We start from the raw sequence: 16,000 nt of genomic DNA, 5'->3' as shown, positions 1-16,000 counted from the left end.
GACAGGGGTGCCCTGACGTCGCATTCTTATCTTATCAGAGACTTGATCTTGGAAGCCAAAAAAGTTTCCCAGATCACCGGGAATACAACCGCGTTTGCTCTTTTGGACATTTCAAAACATTCGTATCAATTGCGGTTCAACATGGCGCCTACAAGACCATCAAAGAGGGCAAAAGCCAAGAACCGAAGCCACTCCAAAAAATCCACAGCAGCACCCACGAAACCCGCAAAACAGCTGCTCGCCGAAGCGACCGCCCTCCTCGAACAAGGCGATGCGCCGGGCGCAATCACCACCGCGCGCCAGGCCCTCGACGCGGCCCTGGAGAATGACGACACGCGAGCATGCGCCGCACACATGCTGCTCGGCGAGATCAACGTCGAGATGGGCGAGATCGACGCCGCGCGGGCGCACTTCCTCGACGCCGCGAGGCTGGACGAGGACGGCGCGCTAGCGGAGGAGCTGGGCGGCGGGCCGGAGAAGTTCAACTGGCTGGCGCAGCTGTCGGAGGAGGGCGGCGCGGACTCGGTGCTCTGGTTCGAGAAGGCGGCGGCGTGCCTGCGGGCCCAGATACAGGCGCTCACGGAGGCGGCGGCCGAGGCGAGGAGGAAGGGCAGCGCGCACAGGACGGTCGAGGAGGAGATCGAGAAGGCGGCCACGGAGAAGAAACACAAGCTGTCTGAGACGCTGTGCGCTGTCGCCGAGGTGTACATGACGGATTTGTCGTGGGAGGACGACGCGGAGGCGCGGTGTGAGGCACTCATCACGGAAGCCACGATGCTGGCGCCCGAGTTGCCCGATGCGTGGCAGACGGTCGCGAACGTCAGGGTCAGCCAGAGCAGAAGAGAGGATGCCGTGGCAGCGCTGGAGAGAAGTATGGCGCTGTGGACGGATCTGGAGCCTGAGGACCCCGGAGTGCCTCCGTTCCCATCCAGAGTGGGGCTGACAAGATTATTGATTGAGTGCGACTTACAACAAAAGGCAGTGAAGGTCTGTGAGAGGCTAGTGTTGGACGACGACGGGAGTGTGGAGGCTTGGTATCTCGGTGGGATGGCACATTACACTCTGGGCGAGAAGGGCAAATTAGAGGCGGGCAATACGACAAACGGTGAAAATGGCGCAGAAGCCACGGAAAATTGGAAGAAGGAGTGGGTCAGAGCACGGCAGTGGCTGTCGCAATGTCTGCTACTGTTTGAGGCGCAGGAGTACGAGGACGAGAGGCTGGGAGAGCACGCAAAAGAGCTGCTTGCCACAGTGAATGCAGAAGTGGGCGATCTGCCGGATGAGGATGAGGACGAGGAAGATGGGGCCGGCTGGGAAGATGTTGACGAAGACGGTGACGATGACCACGAGATGGACCAGTCTTGAGCGTCGAATCCTTCTTAAGAGACACAAGGCAATGAACATCGACAAACAACACTTACAAAATCGCCCGGCTTGGAGCAGTGCTCAATAGACGCCATACTGCTCTGCTGGACTCCGAGAGCCCAGGTGTGAGGGAGTTTGGATCACCATTAGCTTGGAGGAGCTCTCCACCACGAGGACGACTTGGTCACTACATCCGGCTTACTGCTCCGATTCTGATTATCATCACATAAAGAACCTATAGCGACTGGCACAACAAACGCCGTAGCAAATACCAGCAATGAGTAAATTTCGTACAGTTCTCTATCGTGCCAAGTATTGTGCTGCTCTCCAGATGGGGAGGGTCTGCTGCAATGTAAGCTCGCTGAGTAGACTAGGACCGAGTACTTCGACTCATGGTGGCCTCGACTATATTGTGATGGCGGCCAGACTGACACCAAGAGAGCTGAGGATACTCAACGCACTGGAAGACTTTGAATCACCCATCAAGGTATAACGCCGACAATTCCATATCTATGCTGTGTCTTCTAAGATGGAGACGACGAGATTTTGAGCTTCGTTGAGCAGCTCAAGGCTGTGGAATTCTGAGAAGGGAAGGTCTACGAGGCTGAAGTGGAAGATGGTGTCGTTACTTCTGTTTGTTTGCTTGTCGTGTACCTGAAGATTGGAAACACACGGATATTGGGGGAAGACAAGTGTTGGATTAAACCTTTGAACGGCGCAAAAGCGATGCGATGATGCTGACCGAGATCTTTGGGTAGAACTGCGTGCCAAGAACACTGAAGTTGTAAAAGACTTGCCAAAAGTTCGGGGCCAGCCACGAATTGAACGCTGACCTCTCGAGACTCACTCGAGGGCATCGCCATCATCGCGTCGCTGCCCACAGTGCGAACCAGATCAGCAAAAGAATGCCAAAAAAAAATTAACGCCCTGCCAACTTAGGTGCTACAGCGCGGCCCTCTTTCGAGTTCTTAGCTACTTCTTTTCAGTGTTATTCCAACCTAGGGCGCAGGTGGGGTTGGCACTGTGTATGGAGGTCATTGGATTTATGCACAGTATCTTCAAGTTTTGTTGGGTGCGTGTGTACCGCTCGACCAACTCGCCCCTCGCTGTACTACCTCACTCGTTGAAGAATGGGAGATTCGGCCAGACTATAAGCTGGGATGAAGTCCAAGTAGCCCTCCTAGCGGTGGCACCCTGCCGCTGGATTCAAGGCCACCATGGGCCGTAGCCTCCCTCCAGCGCATGCTGCACACTGAATCCCATCCAGCACCCTTCAGGCATGTAAGATCGTGTAAGCAGCTGTCCTTGACAGCCCTGCCTAAGTCCATGCACGCCCTGGTCACGCATTTAAGAGCAACGAGTATGCAGACAGCCCGTCTTGGAGATACATGATAGCGACTGGAGCACCTCCTGTAATCCAAGCACCGTAAGGAATTGAAGAAAGCTCAGTACTCACTGAGCGTCTCATTCTCATCTCATGAAGCTGATACTTTGAGCTTCGCCAGATCCTCTGCGGTCGCATCATCGTCTCCGTCCTCAATCTCCTCACCCTTTGCGAGACCGCTCTCCCAGAGCTGCCTCCCTGACATCCTAGTAGGTTCTTTTATCCTAGCCTTCTTCATCTCGGCCAATCTGTCGTCTTCCTCCTTTTGCCTCTGCTCTTCCATCTCCTTCAAGAAGCCCTCCCTCCACTTGAGGAACGACTCCCTCGTCACTGCAGCTCCCTGGAACTTCTCATTTTCCTTCCGCTCTGCCTCCTGAGCCGCCTCCTCGTGCACCTTCGCCTCGGCCTCTCTCGCCCGTATGGCCACCTGCTCTGCTTCCTCCTTCAATGTCGTAACAAGTGTAAACACCATCGCCATACCGATGTTTTCCTCAATTACTGGCTCCAGACTCTTGAGAAGCTCATCCTTAGCCTCTGCAATGTTGAAGAAAGGGTGCTTGTTCTCGCCGTCGTCGGCGGAGAGGTCGAGGTACGGGGCTTTGTCCGGGTAATCCTCGGGATAGCGTACTGTGAGCGCAATCACCGGCTGCTCATTTTCTTCGTCGTCGGGGATGTCGAGCGTTATTGCTATTCGATACTCTGTCTCAGAAATGTCTAGGAGCCAAGGTCAGCGCATGCACTCGCGCGGGTGCGGATACATAAATGTCACCTGTGATTTCATCCGGGAAGATCGAATCCAGCACCTCGCGCTCTTCTATTTGCTCTTCACGGCCCATCTTGTGTGCTTTGCTTTGGGGGCGGACTAGCAGGATTGTCGCGCATCAAATTGTTTCCGCTTAGACTTTGTGAGGTTTGAGTTGAAGAGTTGAGGTTGACGTACGGTACATAGTGGGGTCTGACCTACCTTATCGAGGAGGAGCTCTTAGACGATAAGAGTACACCGCCCAAATTTATTGAACAGGGGTCTGGACGGCAGAATCCAATCTCTCTAGAAAATTTCCCTCCAGCCTAGGACAATCCAACTTTAGATTCCCATTCCGACCATCCACCAAAAGCACTCACATCGGCAAACAAACAATGGCCACTAAAAGCTCTAAAGCCGGCGACAAACGCAAGGCGGTCGAAGTACCCGAAAAGAAAGTCAAGAAGTCCGAAGGGAGGAAAGAAGGCCCTGATTCGACAAGGAAGCTTTTCAGGAACGAGGACGCCTCAGACGATAGCGATGATGACTTATCCGATGGCGAGGATGGCGGTGCTGAGCTTCCTGTGAAGAAGAAGTCCAAGCATGCCAAAGATTCAGCAAAATCTGAAAGCAGCGGAGTGACTGACAAAAAGCAGCATGAGCGAGGTCAGTCCTGGATTAGTGCTTTGACTTGAACCTTTCAGTACTGATTGATGCTTATTAGGCGGCGAGACCTCGAGAGAATCACACATCAAACAGAAGCAGCTTGCCAAGGAACGAAAGGCTGCCCGCCCTCTCGCCGAGGAGCTGCAGAGGACCAAGAAGATCTGGGAGCGACTACGACGGAAGTCTCACGTGCCGAAGGAAGAGAGAGAGAAATTGGTCGATGAACTGTTCGAGATCATCACGGGCCGTGTCAAGGACTTTGTACTGAAGCACGACGCTGTGCGTGCTGTTCAGACTGCGCTCAAATATGCGAAGACGGAACAGCGCAAAACGATTACGAAAGAGCTTCAGGGTACCTACGCCCAGCTGGCCGAGAGCAGATATGCCAAGTTCCTCATTGGCAAGATGTTGGTTCAGAACGACCCGGAGATCCGGGATATGATCATCCCTGAGTTCTATGGCAAGGTCAGGAAGCTTATCAACCACCCTGAAGCTGGCTGGATTCTCGATGATATCTACCGTGGTGTCGCATCCAAGGAACAAAAAGCGATCATCTTGCGGGAGTGGTATGGTCCTGAATTCTCTCTCTTCAGGAAGGATGGCGACAAGACAGAAACGGCGGAACTGTCCCAGATCCTGGAAGAGAATCCTGAGAAACGTGGCCCTATCATCAAGAATCTTATGGGTATGATCGATCAGCTTCTCCAAAAGAAGATGAACGGTTTCACCATGCTCCACGACGCCATGTTGCAGTGCTTCCTGAATCTGAAGGCTGGGAGTGAGGAGCAGACGGAATTTGTTCAGAAGATCAAGGACGACGAAACAGGAGACCTGCTGAAAAATATGGCTTTCACCAAATCCGGTTCAAGACTCGCCTGCCTCCTCCTAGCTAACGGAAACGCCAAAGACAGGAAACAGTATCTTAGGTTGTACAAGGATACCTTCGAAGCAATGGCCGGCGATCAGTTTGGGCACCGGGTTATACTCACAGCCTATGATGTGATAGACGACACTGTGCTCACGTCCAAGACAATTTTCCCCGAGGTTTTGGGCAAGAATGAGGAGAAACATAACGTCATCTTTGGAGCCAACGATCTCAATGCGAGGATCACCCTTCTCTATCCGTTCGAGGGCACCTCCAAGGCACTGTTTCCTCTTAGTCATCAGGCAGATCTGGACATTCTCAGAGAGATCCACGAGATTCGACAGTCCACCAGCAAAAAGGACTCCGAGGTACGGCGCAAGGAGTTGGTCACTGCAATGTCACCGGCTTTGTTGGAAGCCATCGCGACGTCCGCAAAAGATCTCATCTCGACCTCATTTGGCAGCCAGTTCGTGGCAGACGTGTTGCTAGGCGCAGTTGGAGACAAGACCTCGGCCTTGCAAGCAGTCGCTGAAGCAGCTGCAGGCGATCCGTCGGCATCAGAAGACACTGAAGGGATCTATTCTTCAGTGTACCAGCATCCGGCGCAGACGGCTTGGGCGGAAAGGATGTACAAGACGCTAATCCAAGGCGGGCGTTTTGATAAGGCAACCAAGAGTATCAAGTTGGTAGAGCCTCCTCTGGACTTCGCAAACGTACTGTACCCGGTCATCAAGGATCACATAGTGGCTTGGTCCACCGGACGAAGCGCCTTCGTTATTGTGGCACTCCTGGAATCGGAGAGTTTCTCTCAGAAGGAGAAAATCAGAAAGGTGCTCAAGAAGCACAAGGCGGAGCTCGAGAAGGCCGCAACCACTCCTGTAATCAAACCTGATGCGGGGAAAGATGCCGAGAGCCAAGGAGCAGGCAAGCAGAAGAAGGGTCGACAAGGGAAGAAGCCGCCATCAGCTGGTGGAAACTCAGGGTCAAGGATTTTGCTGGAGAAGCTTTGAAACTTTGAGCCTATAAAGCCAGAGAAGCACGCGCATACACAGGGGTAGTTGGCAGGCAATCATATACTGAAGCGGCCTCCATCTCAACTATAATGAGGACACGCATCGCATGAACGGGATCCGGCCGAGAGATGTGCGGGTTTTGACGAACCATGGGGCCGAGCTGCTGGATCGGTGCGGCTCGTCACACTGATTCGAAGACTGGCCCCGCGATGTAACCGTGACGGCAAGGCATTCCGAAAAAGGGATGGGGTGAGGCTGAAGGTAGGGGCATGGTTCACCCATGTTTGGTCCGATTAGATCAGATCTTGACAGCCCGCGGAGGGCGTCACAGGGACCGGGGCGTGAGCAAACAGCAGACTCAGGCCTGGGGAATGAAACTACGATATGCGTATCATCCACCCTGCATCGAACCGTGGAACTGGGGGCAGATCACGGATCCAATTGGTGCTCGGCTGAATACAACACTCGTGATAATACCCTTTTTGAGAGCGTCAGTCGCGAGCTAGTCTCCCTGTCACCGGCATGAGCCTAAACATGCTTCCAAAATGAGATCTCTAGTATAGGAACAGGGTTGCGCTCGTGACAGATCTACTTCATCTGCAGGTGACACGATTTGAGATGGTGACTGACGTGTAGGTCAAACTCAGTTCTGGGGGCTCGGAGGAGCTGCTCTCGAAACATGTGAGCTTCAGCAAATACCTAGCCGTCCCGAACCGAAGGGACCGACAAGACGTCTACCAAAATTGTACCCCAGTTGAATGTCGTCTGATCAAGGATGGACTGTCAAAAGATCACAGAAGAATCCGGCGCAGCACATCGATTTGCCGGCAGATATCCGCAGCATGGCGCCCAGGGACGACGAATAGCACCTCAAAGTGGACGCTTTTCTCTCATGTCCAACCAAGACCCTTCGTCTCTTCTATGAGGCAGCCAGGCTTTAGATTGATTTTCGTAATGACCCGTGGATGAACTTGTCTTGGATATTCCTCAATCGGGCGAGCGTCTGATATCTGAAGTTTCGTCACTTCCTGATTGGGACCGCGTCGCGATTCTCCATGACCGACTGTCATCGACACGCTTCTCTGGGAGATCTCTTACTTTGCCCCCTCTGCTCAACCCTATTCTTGACAGCAGCTTGGCTTGCCTTATAAGACTCTGACAGAATCACTCACCCTCACAGCTTCGCCGCCAAGAACACCACCTCGTCGTGACCAAGCAACACATGTCGACTATGGGTTCTTCCTTGCTTCCTCGTAGCTTGTCCACTCTGGACTCGGGGTGCGCAGCTGGCTATCGGTTCTACGCCTGCGCAGCAAATAGATTCGTGGGCTGTTGTTCTATCGACCCTTGCGGGTTATCGAATGCTTGCCCTTTGGGCAATAGGCCAGTGCTTTCGACATCGTCCAACAGGCCTGTGGTAACACCAGAGCCAACACCACGACCATACTCCACGAATGTCGCAATCTTCTCAAATCTGTCGACTTCCCGGACCGTTACTGTCGTCATACCCACGACACCTTTACCCTCGCCAACAACAACCACCGCTACCATTTCCACCATCTTCTCTTTACCACCCTCATCATTGCCCAGCTCCTCCTCGTCCTCCTCATCCTCCTCCAAGCAGTTCAATCCAGTCGGGCTCATAGTCGGTCTTACCGTCGGTTTCACAATTCTTGCCATCATGAGCGCCATCATGATTTACCTGGTTTGGCGCCGCCGACAGCCGAAGGATGTCACCGATGAAGAGCCTATCCTTCCGACCAGAAGCATGAGGACGACGGCGTTCTATTTCCCACAGAAGCAATCAAATTCCCTGATACTGGCATCGCCCAACATGGACAAGCCGATGCCACCAGCACCGACCTCCCCTCGCCCGTGGCGGGAGTCCTTCGCCGACGCAGGCCTGTCAAACCAATCCAGCGACGGGAGGACCACTAGAACCTCCAACATGGCAGCGCCAGCTCCTACAGTATGGAGGCACGCTCGCGGAGGCCTGCTGAGCCGCCCACGCGCGGACTCGGCGGAGGCCAGGGGCAAGGCTTCGAAGGAGCCCGCGCCAGCTGGGGGACAGGGCGCACGTCCGGCCAGCAGATCAGCTTCGCCCGTGGACTCGATCTTCGACGTCCCCCAGAGACGGACGACGTTGGAGCTGGACGCCTCGTGGGCGGTTTTCAGAGAGGGTCAGGCTGCGTTCCACGGGCTGTCTGCACCACCGCGCAGCCGTGACGGCTCACGGCCTGGCTCAAATAGCAATCAAGGGGGATGATCTGGCGATGGTTGGCACCTGTGGAGGATTAGCATGGGGGAACCGGCAGCCCCTAATCACACATTGTAGTGACTAATAGGCTGGGCGTCAAGCATTCTTTGGAGTTGGGGTCTGGCTGCAGGGCAAAAGGGTGGGATCAGGAAAGGGCGACGCCCAAATGGCTGCTTTGATGCTCCTCGTTGGGAACTGCAGACTCAAACGGGCGTTGGATTGGATACCAAGGAAGAGGAGCCGGATAGCCAAGATACCTAATCGAGCCATTGAGCCGCGTCTTCTCACAGATTTCCCGCCAAATGCAACGGTGATAGAACGAGACACCGAAGATCAGTATCCTGAATGGTGAGAGACAGTATACTTCGCGTGAATCCCGGGCTCAGTGGAGCAAGGTTAGTTACAGCGATAAGGGGTCCAAAGATGACAAGACACTGTTTCCAAACCATGCTGTGACTTTGGAGCAAGTGAGGGCAGCGGGGGATCATGGAGTCAATGGCTGCAGTTGCCATCAGCAAGTGTCCCAGTGCAAATGTCGCGATAAATTCTTTTTACGTGCTCTGGGGTGTCGGTCGAGGGTCCATTTTGGTCTTTTCCCGCCTCCGCCTCGTCTCGGGGTATAGAACATAACAAGAAGAGAAAGTTAAGGAGAAATATAACCGCAAATGACTTGATCTGCCCTCACCCTTGACGCCGGCCTATGCTTCAAATTCCTTGTTGTGTAAAAAGCAGAGCTTGCTGTCAATCAGTCTAGCTGCCCTTTTCCCCTTACCGTAACCGTTGTCTTTTTCAACCTTTGTCGTCCAAGTCACCACTCCCTCGGTCGCCTTTTGCTCGCGTCACCCTACCTTGCTGAATTCTGTCCAACAGCGGTTCTGTCTTACCTGCAAGCCCGCGGCTGGCCATACCGGGGCCTCGGCGCCCTCTCATACCGTAATCCACCCCCAACTAGCTCCGTAAGACCTGTGGCAAGCACTTCGCAAGTAAAGCCTCTTGATGGGCCCATTTGTCCAACTACCCCTGCAGCTTAGCCATCTGGTCAAGTAGGTCTTGGAGGACATCATCATCGATCTTGTTCGCGAGGGACGGGATCAAGGTCTTGGCCTCCTCAGCACTGTCGCAGCAAAGCGAACCTAGTAGTAAAGCGCATCAGCACACGTGTTCCCTCTCATCATAATCTCCCCTTGCCTCCGCAAATCAAGCCGGTCAGCCCATACCGATCTGCGCCCGCTCGAACTTGTTCAGGTTCTTGTGCGAGCTGAGCAGGCGCTCGACGGCCTCGACGTTCTCCTTCTGCTTGAAGCGGGCGAAGGCGTCGAGGTAGTCGACGGTCTGGGCCAGGATCTCGGTCTCCTGGAAGCCCTTGCGGTCGTTGCGACGCTTTGCGACCAGCGCGTTGATGACGAGCGACGCCTCGGACAGCGTGAGCGTGTCGACGTCTTGGAACTCGCCGAGGATGACGTTGGTGCTGACGTCCTCATCACCCGGTGGCAGGGGCTTGGGGCGCGATGTCTGGGGGCGACGCGGTCGAGGGTGCTGCTCCATGACGGCGGTAGACGCGCTGTTCGTCGGCGTGGGGAGGAAAGGGAGGTTGAGCTTGGTGATGGAGGTGGGAGGGCGTGCAGACCCCAGGTGCCCGAGAGGTGAGAGTAGACGTCACTCGGGACAGCAGTAACACAATGTCAATGCCAGCGCTGATGAAAGACAACTTGTACAGTATCGCCTGTTTGCTCAGCGTGGCCGCAATTGGCTTGTTGATGGCTGTCTTTCAATCGCAATCGGGATGGCAGCAGGTGGGAAAACGGGAATTTGAGGCTCTAGGCGGGAGGCCAATTTAGCGTGCTTTCAGTGAAGGCCACTGCAGGTACCTAGAGAGAAGTACCACGCTTGGAGTCTCACCCGCGGAAGTACCGTTTGATAAGCACTTGCTATGTCTCAATACTGCACTCCATCTCACCAACCATCTGTTTGTCCTCATACAAGTCCTTTCCAAGATATTTAAGTCTTTGAGTTCACCCTTTTTCTTCCTCCACATTCGCTTTTCAGGGATCAGATCAAGTCCCGCTTACAGGAGAGCATCCGCACACCCCTTTTATGAGCCAGCTGTCCAGAAGCTTCACTCACATGCTCGGGGTTGGCCGGGGACCCGTTTGCCCAATATGTGAGGATCTCAGAGATCAATCCCGCTCGCCCAACAACTGACAGTATACAGGACTGTCTTTGCTCTCATGATCATCAACAAGGCAGGTGGCCTCATCTTCAACCGGACGTTCCAAGAGGGCGGGCTCAACCAGCTCAGCTCAAACGACTATCTAGTCATAGCAGGAACGTTCCACGGGTACGAATGAGTTGATCCCCTGGATCGCAACGCGACGCAGTCATTGACCATGTGAGCGATAGTGTCCACGCCATCACAACCCGTCTCAACCCTGTCAAGCAGCCCGCGCCGCCTCCATCTGTAAATGGGATTCCCACTCGGCCGGAACCTGCATCTGGGCTCGAGGTCATGGAGACGGAGAACTTCCGCCTGCAGTGCTTCAACACCATGACTGGCACCAAGTTCCTCTTGTTCACTGACAACACGCAGGCGAATGTGGATGTGACCACGAGGCGGATCTACGAGCTGTACTCGGATTATGTCATGAAGAACCCCTTCTACCAGCTGGAGATGCCCATCCGGTGTGAGATGTTTGACAGGAAGCTGAATTCCTACATCAGAGAGATCAACAACCGGTAATTCACAGCAACATGTCAGGTTAGACAGTTGAAACTGCGAAGATATTGGGAGACGGCGTTGGTGGAGTCTATGATTTGCGGCAATACAGACGTTTTGGTAACAAGTCAAATCGAATTAGAATACCCCCTGAACAAATTAATTCTCATTCATGTCTACTCTTGTACATTGTGCCTTGTTGACACTTTGAGGCTGTTTTCAGGCAGAATTCATTTGCCAGCTCATCCGCTGATGTCTACGTCTTATGCCGGTCGGCTCATAATCTAGGCGCCTTTCCTCTAAGCAAGCCCAAGTCTGACAACAAAGGCAGATCAAGAGGTGTCCATCTTATCGCCACTCTTGTCTCCGTCCTTCTTGTCGTCTCTGGAACCCGAACCACTCCCGCTTCCACTCGGCTCGCCATTCTTGTCCAAAAGCGGCTTTGACGACTCGTCCTCCTCTTTCACCGAGTCCAACGATGCCTTTTGCGCCGCGTCAGCCTCCTCTCGTGCTTGCCTGTCCCTCCGGGCCTGTTCCTCCTCCATAGACATCCGCAGCGCGAGCGCCAGCTCAGGGTCGTTGTTGGGGTCGAAGCCGAATTCTCCAAAGTCACCGCCGCCCTCGCCGCTAGCTCCGGCGCCACCTGCCGCACCTTCCCCGTGCATTATAGGCGAGCTGACAAGTTGGTCACTGAGGAGACCGGTGCCTGCGGGGATGGTGACGAGGTGGGAGCCCTCGCCGGATTTTACATGCTCATTGAACTTGGCGAGCTTTTCGTGTGTCTCACTGCCCTCCATCTCGCCGAAAAGGACAAAGTCAACCGAGGTGTTGACCTTCTTGAGCTTCTTGGCCAGGGTCGTGAGGGTCTTCTCTGAGTCTTTGGTGGGCGAGCAGACGAAGGCGACGATGCGTTGCCGTTGGGTCTTGTTCTGTCGGTGCTTCAACGCGAGCTGTAATTCAATGCGGTCAGCTCAATCTTCTCGGGAGCCTCATTTGAGCTGTAGCGGGAACAAGGGTAGATAGCACATACACTTGCGACTTGAATACCAGTTGCTAGGTTGGCCTCCCCACCTATCTTCTTCTGCGTCCTGTGCAGGCCCTCGAGGATGCGGCCTTGCTCCGTGGTCAATGTGCTGAGCACCTCTGGGCCCTTGCCACCCATGCTCATAAGACCGACCGAGGACTCCGGGTTGCTCGTGGTGATGGACTGGAAGAGGATGTTGACGGCATCTCGTTGCGCACCAAATCGGTTGGGGGCATAGTCTCCGTTGCGACTGCTTTCGCTGTTGTCGACCACGATCATAACCGCTTCGAGGACCATCTTGACTGTGTGATGCGGCGTTGGGAACTACGCCGAGGTCTGGTCGTAAATGTAGTGAGTCTTTAGTTCGAGGTTGACTAGGCGACAAGATGTCTGCAAATGGGTTCAACAATCAACGATGGGTGACGCGGCGAGTGAAATGCACAAGGAGAGGCCAGAGGTCTGTGATGGGATGTGGTTCAGGGTAGGGAAGGAAGCTGGCCATCAATTCGTAAGTCGGGTTCAGCCTGTCTGGCGTCACAGGCGTCGGCAGGCAGCGAGGACCAAGCTCGAGGCCCACCTTTTCCCTTAGCGCATCAGCTCCCCTGTCTGTTCTGCATGGTGGGTTAAGCTGAAGCTCCACGCCTTTTGTTTACTTTGTTTCCTAATAGTGCAGCATCTCAACCCCAATCCGCAATTGTATCAACACTGCAAACATCCCGACCGCACCCGCATAACCTCGTTCCCGTTGTTTCAACAACGCCCATTCAGAGCCCGAGGGATTAAAAAAAATGACACCCACTCGACGCACGAAGGGTTCGTCGGGTGAGTCTGCGTCGGCCGCCGACCAGGTCGAGATCGCGCAGAGCGCGCCGGAACAGGGAATCGCGACCATACCAGGTAGCTCTTCTGCTGCTCAAGAGAGCCCGCGCAAGAAACAAAGAACAGGTATCTCAATGAACCAAAAACAGGCGCTCATTGACAACCTCCAACTCGAGAGTATGTAATCGCGTCCCAACATTCACCGCGCTCAGGGGATGATTCTAACGCGTCAATAGTCAGCGAACGCGCCCGGAAACTTCGCGCGCAGTACAACCTCCAGGCACAGGGCCTTCGGACAAGAATCGAGATTCGCGTCAATCGCATTCCCATGGCGTTGAGGAAATCAAAGATGGGAGACCTTGCAGACAAACATCAGAACGGTCAGCATCCTCAACTGTCGAGGCCAACCCCTTCCGCTTTCCCATCCTCTGTTTCCCGTCCACCTCCAGTCCCAGCAAAAGACCCCCCTGGATCTCGCCCAAGCTCGCAAACGACCTCTCACACTACCACCACAACTAAACGAGGACCTGGACGGCCGCCAAAGCGAACTAGGTACAGGAATTTCTCCTGATTGAGTATGAGTACGCGCGCTAACTTGCAAAGTGATCAAATATCGGGGGCTGGCAAGGAGAACGAAACCGAGTCCGCAGAGCTAGAGCAGCCCAAGAAGAGGACTCGTGCTCAACCGCCTCAAGGGGAGTCGACAAAGGCGTCTAGGGTGCTCTCCCCGGCATCATCAAATATTCGCACACTTCCTCGCACTACGCCTGGTGGTAAGGCGGCCATGACGCGGCCTGGCCTCAACACTGTGGCTGGCGCGTCCTCGCCTGTCAAGCAGCACAGCTCTTCCAACCTCTTTAGCAACCTCGCAGAGAAGGCCCGGTCAACACGCACAGCTGCCGCGGGGCGGAAGCAGACTGCGTCTACCTCCACTACTGCGAGTTCAGCTGGTGGATCGGCAAGAGGGAGGAAAGCGGCACAAGGAGCCGGTGCGACCACGAGTGCGACGGCGTCCAAGACTGCGCGGAGAGTTAGTGGCATCAGCGAGTCTAGTGAGAGCAGCACATCGACGGTTGTCAAGAAGGGTTCGGCACGGGCCGCTCAGGATGCGACGAAGGACACAGCGCCCGCACCGTCAACGAAGAGAACGGTTATGGGCACGATTAGGAGAGGCATGACTGGTACAGGAGCGACCAAGAAGGCGGCAGCTGCAAAGTCAACGAAGACGCCTGCTTCCGCAGCCACTGGTAGAGTTCTAAGGAATAGAAGTTGAACGCATCGAAGACTGGGTTGCGCCGGTGAGGGAGGGATGATACCACAAGGAATCACATTTTCTATAGGCGTGGGATAGCCAGGGACAGCGGGGTGTTTAGGACGGCGTTGAATCATTGGAATTGTTTGAGGCTTTTGCGACATTTGCCCACTTCACGGTTGCCGGTCTGTAGTCTCCTGCAAGAATCACACAAGGGCGTTACCGACTCAATGAGGGTGCCTATGTGTATGTGCGTGTTTGCGGACTCGTTGAATCTCGTTTTTTGGCTCGCGATTGGCCATACCCTGCTGCTGCTGCTGCTGCTGCTGCCGCCGCCGCCGCCTATGCAGCGCTCGCCGACTTCTTCTTCTTGTCATCGACAAACTCGATGTTGTCCTCGGGTATTTGCTTGTACTTCTCGTTCAAGAACTCCTCGATCTCGTCGCTCACGTCGCCCTGCACCACGATCTCCTCACCGCCCGACGGCGTCTTGGTCACGCTGGATCCGGTGGCAAATTTCTTGCCGAACTCCTTGGCGACCTTCTTGAGGTCCAGGTCGAAGGCCTCGAGCCCCGACACGGCCGTGACGTACTTGCGCTTGTTCCGCTCGATGCGCTTGATGGTGACCGTGCTCGCGGCGCGCTTGTCGGCCTGCTTCTGCTCGGCGGCCTCGGCCTTTGCCGTCTTCTTGAGGGCGTCTTTCTCGGCGCGCTTCTGGGCTTCGACCGAGAGGTCGGCTGTGGAGGCTGCTAGGGCTTCTGTGTGTTGGAAGCTGCGAGGTTAGGCTGCTGTCTGCTGTCGATAATGGTAGAAGTATGGGGTGCGGGTTGCTCGTACCGGGTGACCATATCGCCTCGTACAAGTCCTTGTGGTTCTTCTGAAGCCAGTCCTGGCACTTCTTTACTGTGCCTCCATATTCACAGTACTCTGGGGGGAGGGTGCAGACTGTTGCACATCGTGTTAGCCATGGGTGGGGGGGCCATATATGAAGGACGGACGCGAGGTGGTGGGCTGTTGACGTACCACCACAATATAATACTTTCAAAGCTTGTGGCTCAGCCGGTGCAGTCTCGGCGTCAGCCATAGCAACAGCAAACAGAGTTTGATTGAAGAGAAGACTCTTCTAAAGGCTGTGGGATTTAGAGGTCGTGTGCTGTGTTCTGGTGGGGAGCTTGTGCTGCGATGCAAGGCGACTTTACGGTGTTGATGATTGAGGGGTTGCTCTCTCTCATTTGCCCCACCATCACTGACTGAGAATGAGTGACAGAGCAAATGGCGGGGTGAGTGCCGCTTGCCGCTGCAGCCATGTGCGTCACTCGCTGCCCGCAAAGCGACCGGGTGAAGGTGGAAATAAGCTTAGGATCACTACTTCGCCTCCACACTTCGATGATCATCTCTGCCAGCTCTATTCCCTCTCTCAAGCCATGACCCTCTTGTTTCCTCGGCCCTATGCAACTGTCTAGTTCTCGTCTTCAAGCTATGATGGTCTGGAGAGTCTGTGTCACATTCCTGAACAAAATTGCATTTCAAATCTTTAGAATCCATAGAGTACAGGCCAGCTTATAGTTTTGCCATCTGTTACAGAATGAATCTGGAACCTAAATACTTTTAAGTATTACAACCAAAGGACTGCATTACCATTGACAGGCAATATAAGAATGAGTTTCGTTTATAAAGCCCAATCATATTAATGAATCCTAAATAGAAATCAGATTGAAAACATACAATAGATAATAATATTATACCTTATATTGAAAAGTTAATTTTTAAGCCTCTTTATCATATTTTACTATCTATCAAGTCCCCTGCTAAATCAAGGTCCAAATGGTATTTTGATGCAGTTCCTACCATCCACCCGAAAGATAGGATCCAGGGACAGTCTTCTCACTTCAACAATCAC

The 16,000-nt window shown here is 54.1% G+C and overlaps 10 protein-coding genes across 10 annotated transcripts; 5 read left to right on the top strand and 5 right to left on the bottom strand.

Annotated features, from left to right (window-relative positions):
- Positions 1 to 141: 141 nt before the first annotated feature.
- J7T55_008604 (tpr domain-containing protein) lies at positions 142 to 1,365 on the top strand (the record flags this gene model as incomplete). Its single annotated transcript, XM_053138939.1, has 1 exon — positions 142 to 1,365. One exon carries the CDS (start codon positions 142 to 144, stop codon positions 1,363 to 1,365), a length of 1,224 nt encoding a protein of 407 aa, XP_052997879.1.
- A 1,475-nt stretch (positions 1,366 to 2,840) lies between these two features.
- On the bottom strand, positions 2,841 to 3,585 carry J7T55_008603 (rwd domain protein; the record flags this gene model as incomplete). The annotated part of the gene is made up of 2 exons (XM_053138937.1): positions 2,841 to 3,463; positions 3,519 to 3,585. 2 exons carry the CDS (start codon positions 3,583 to 3,585, stop codon positions 2,841 to 2,843), a joined length of 690 nt encoding a protein of 229 aa, XP_052997878.1.
- Positions 3,586 to 3,886: 301 nt separating this feature from the next.
- On the top strand, positions 3,887 to 6,032 carry J7T55_008602 (rm repeat-containing protein; the record flags this gene model as incomplete). The annotated part of the gene is made up of 2 exons (XM_053138936.1): positions 3,887 to 4,157; positions 4,216 to 6,032. The coding sequence occupies 2 exons, from the start codon at positions 3,887 to 3,889 to the stop codon at positions 6,030 to 6,032; spliced, it is 2,088 nt and encodes a 695-aa protein (XP_052997877.1).
- A 1,302-nt stretch (positions 6,033 to 7,334) lies between these two features.
- Positions 7,335 to 7,727, bottom strand: J7T55_008601 (uncharacterized protein; the record flags this gene model as incomplete). Its single annotated transcript, XM_053138935.1, has 1 exon — positions 7,335 to 7,727. One exon carries the CDS (start codon positions 7,725 to 7,727, stop codon positions 7,335 to 7,337), a length of 393 nt encoding a protein of 130 aa, XP_052997876.1.
- A 142-nt stretch (positions 7,728 to 7,869) lies between these two features.
- On the top strand, positions 7,870 to 8,301 carry J7T55_008600 (uncharacterized protein; the record flags this gene model as incomplete). Its single annotated transcript, XM_053138934.1, has 1 exon — positions 7,870 to 8,301. The coding sequence occupies one exon, from the start codon at positions 7,870 to 7,872 to the stop codon at positions 8,299 to 8,301; it is 432 nt and encodes a 143-aa protein (XP_052997875.1).
- A 1,005-nt stretch (positions 8,302 to 9,306) lies between these two features.
- J7T55_008599 (rna polymerase rpb4 family protein) lies at positions 9,307 to 9,837 on the bottom strand (the record flags this gene model as incomplete). The annotated part of the gene is made up of 2 exons (XM_053138933.1): positions 9,307 to 9,425; positions 9,510 to 9,837. 2 exons carry the CDS (start codon positions 9,835 to 9,837, stop codon positions 9,307 to 9,309), a joined length of 447 nt encoding a protein of 148 aa, XP_052997874.1.
- A 683-nt stretch (positions 9,838 to 10,520) lies between these two features.
- J7T55_008598 (sybindin-hypothetical protein) lies at positions 10,521 to 11,029 on the top strand (the record flags this gene model as incomplete). The annotated part of the gene is made up of 2 exons (XM_053138932.1): positions 10,521 to 10,630; positions 10,693 to 11,029. The coding sequence occupies 2 exons, from the start codon at positions 10,521 to 10,523 to the stop codon at positions 11,027 to 11,029; spliced, it is 447 nt and encodes a 148-aa protein (XP_052997873.1).
- Positions 11,030 to 11,337: 308 nt separating this feature from the next.
- On the bottom strand, positions 11,338 to 12,326 carry J7T55_008597 (26s proteasome regulatory subunit s5a; the record flags this gene model as incomplete). The annotated part of the gene is made up of 2 exons (XM_053138931.1): positions 11,338 to 11,955; positions 12,036 to 12,326. The coding sequence occupies 2 exons, from the start codon at positions 12,324 to 12,326 to the stop codon at positions 11,338 to 11,340; spliced, it is 909 nt and encodes a 302-aa protein (XP_052997872.1).
- A 491-nt stretch (positions 12,327 to 12,817) lies between these two features.
- J7T55_008596 (uncharacterized protein) lies at positions 12,818 to 14,121 on the top strand (the record flags this gene model as incomplete). The annotated part of the gene is made up of 3 exons (XM_053138930.1): positions 12,818 to 13,025; positions 13,085 to 13,228; positions 13,499 to 14,121. The coding sequence occupies 3 exons, from the start codon at positions 12,818 to 12,820 to the stop codon at positions 14,119 to 14,121; spliced, it is 975 nt and encodes a 324-aa protein (XP_052997871.1).
- Positions 14,122 to 14,442: 321 nt separating this feature from the next.
- On the bottom strand, positions 14,443 to 15,184 carry J7T55_008595 (translation machinery-associated protein 22; the record flags this gene model as incomplete). Its single annotated transcript, XM_053138929.1, has 3 exons — positions 14,443 to 14,858; positions 14,938 to 15,045; positions 15,124 to 15,184. The coding sequence occupies 3 exons, from the start codon at positions 15,182 to 15,184 to the stop codon at positions 14,443 to 14,445; spliced, it is 585 nt and encodes a 194-aa protein (XP_052997870.1).
- Positions 15,185 to 16,000: the final 816 nt, after the last annotated feature.

Source organism: Diaporthe amygdali (assembly GCF_026229845.1).
Source record: "Diaporthe amygdali strain CAA958 chromosome Unknown NODE_4_length_2575358_cov_65_588622, whole genome shotgun sequence".
NCBI classification, from domain to species: domain Eukaryota; kingdom Fungi; phylum Ascomycota; class Sordariomycetes; order Diaporthales; family Diaporthaceae; genus Diaporthe; species Diaporthe amygdali.
This window is presented reverse-complemented; position numbering and strand designations above follow the sequence as displayed.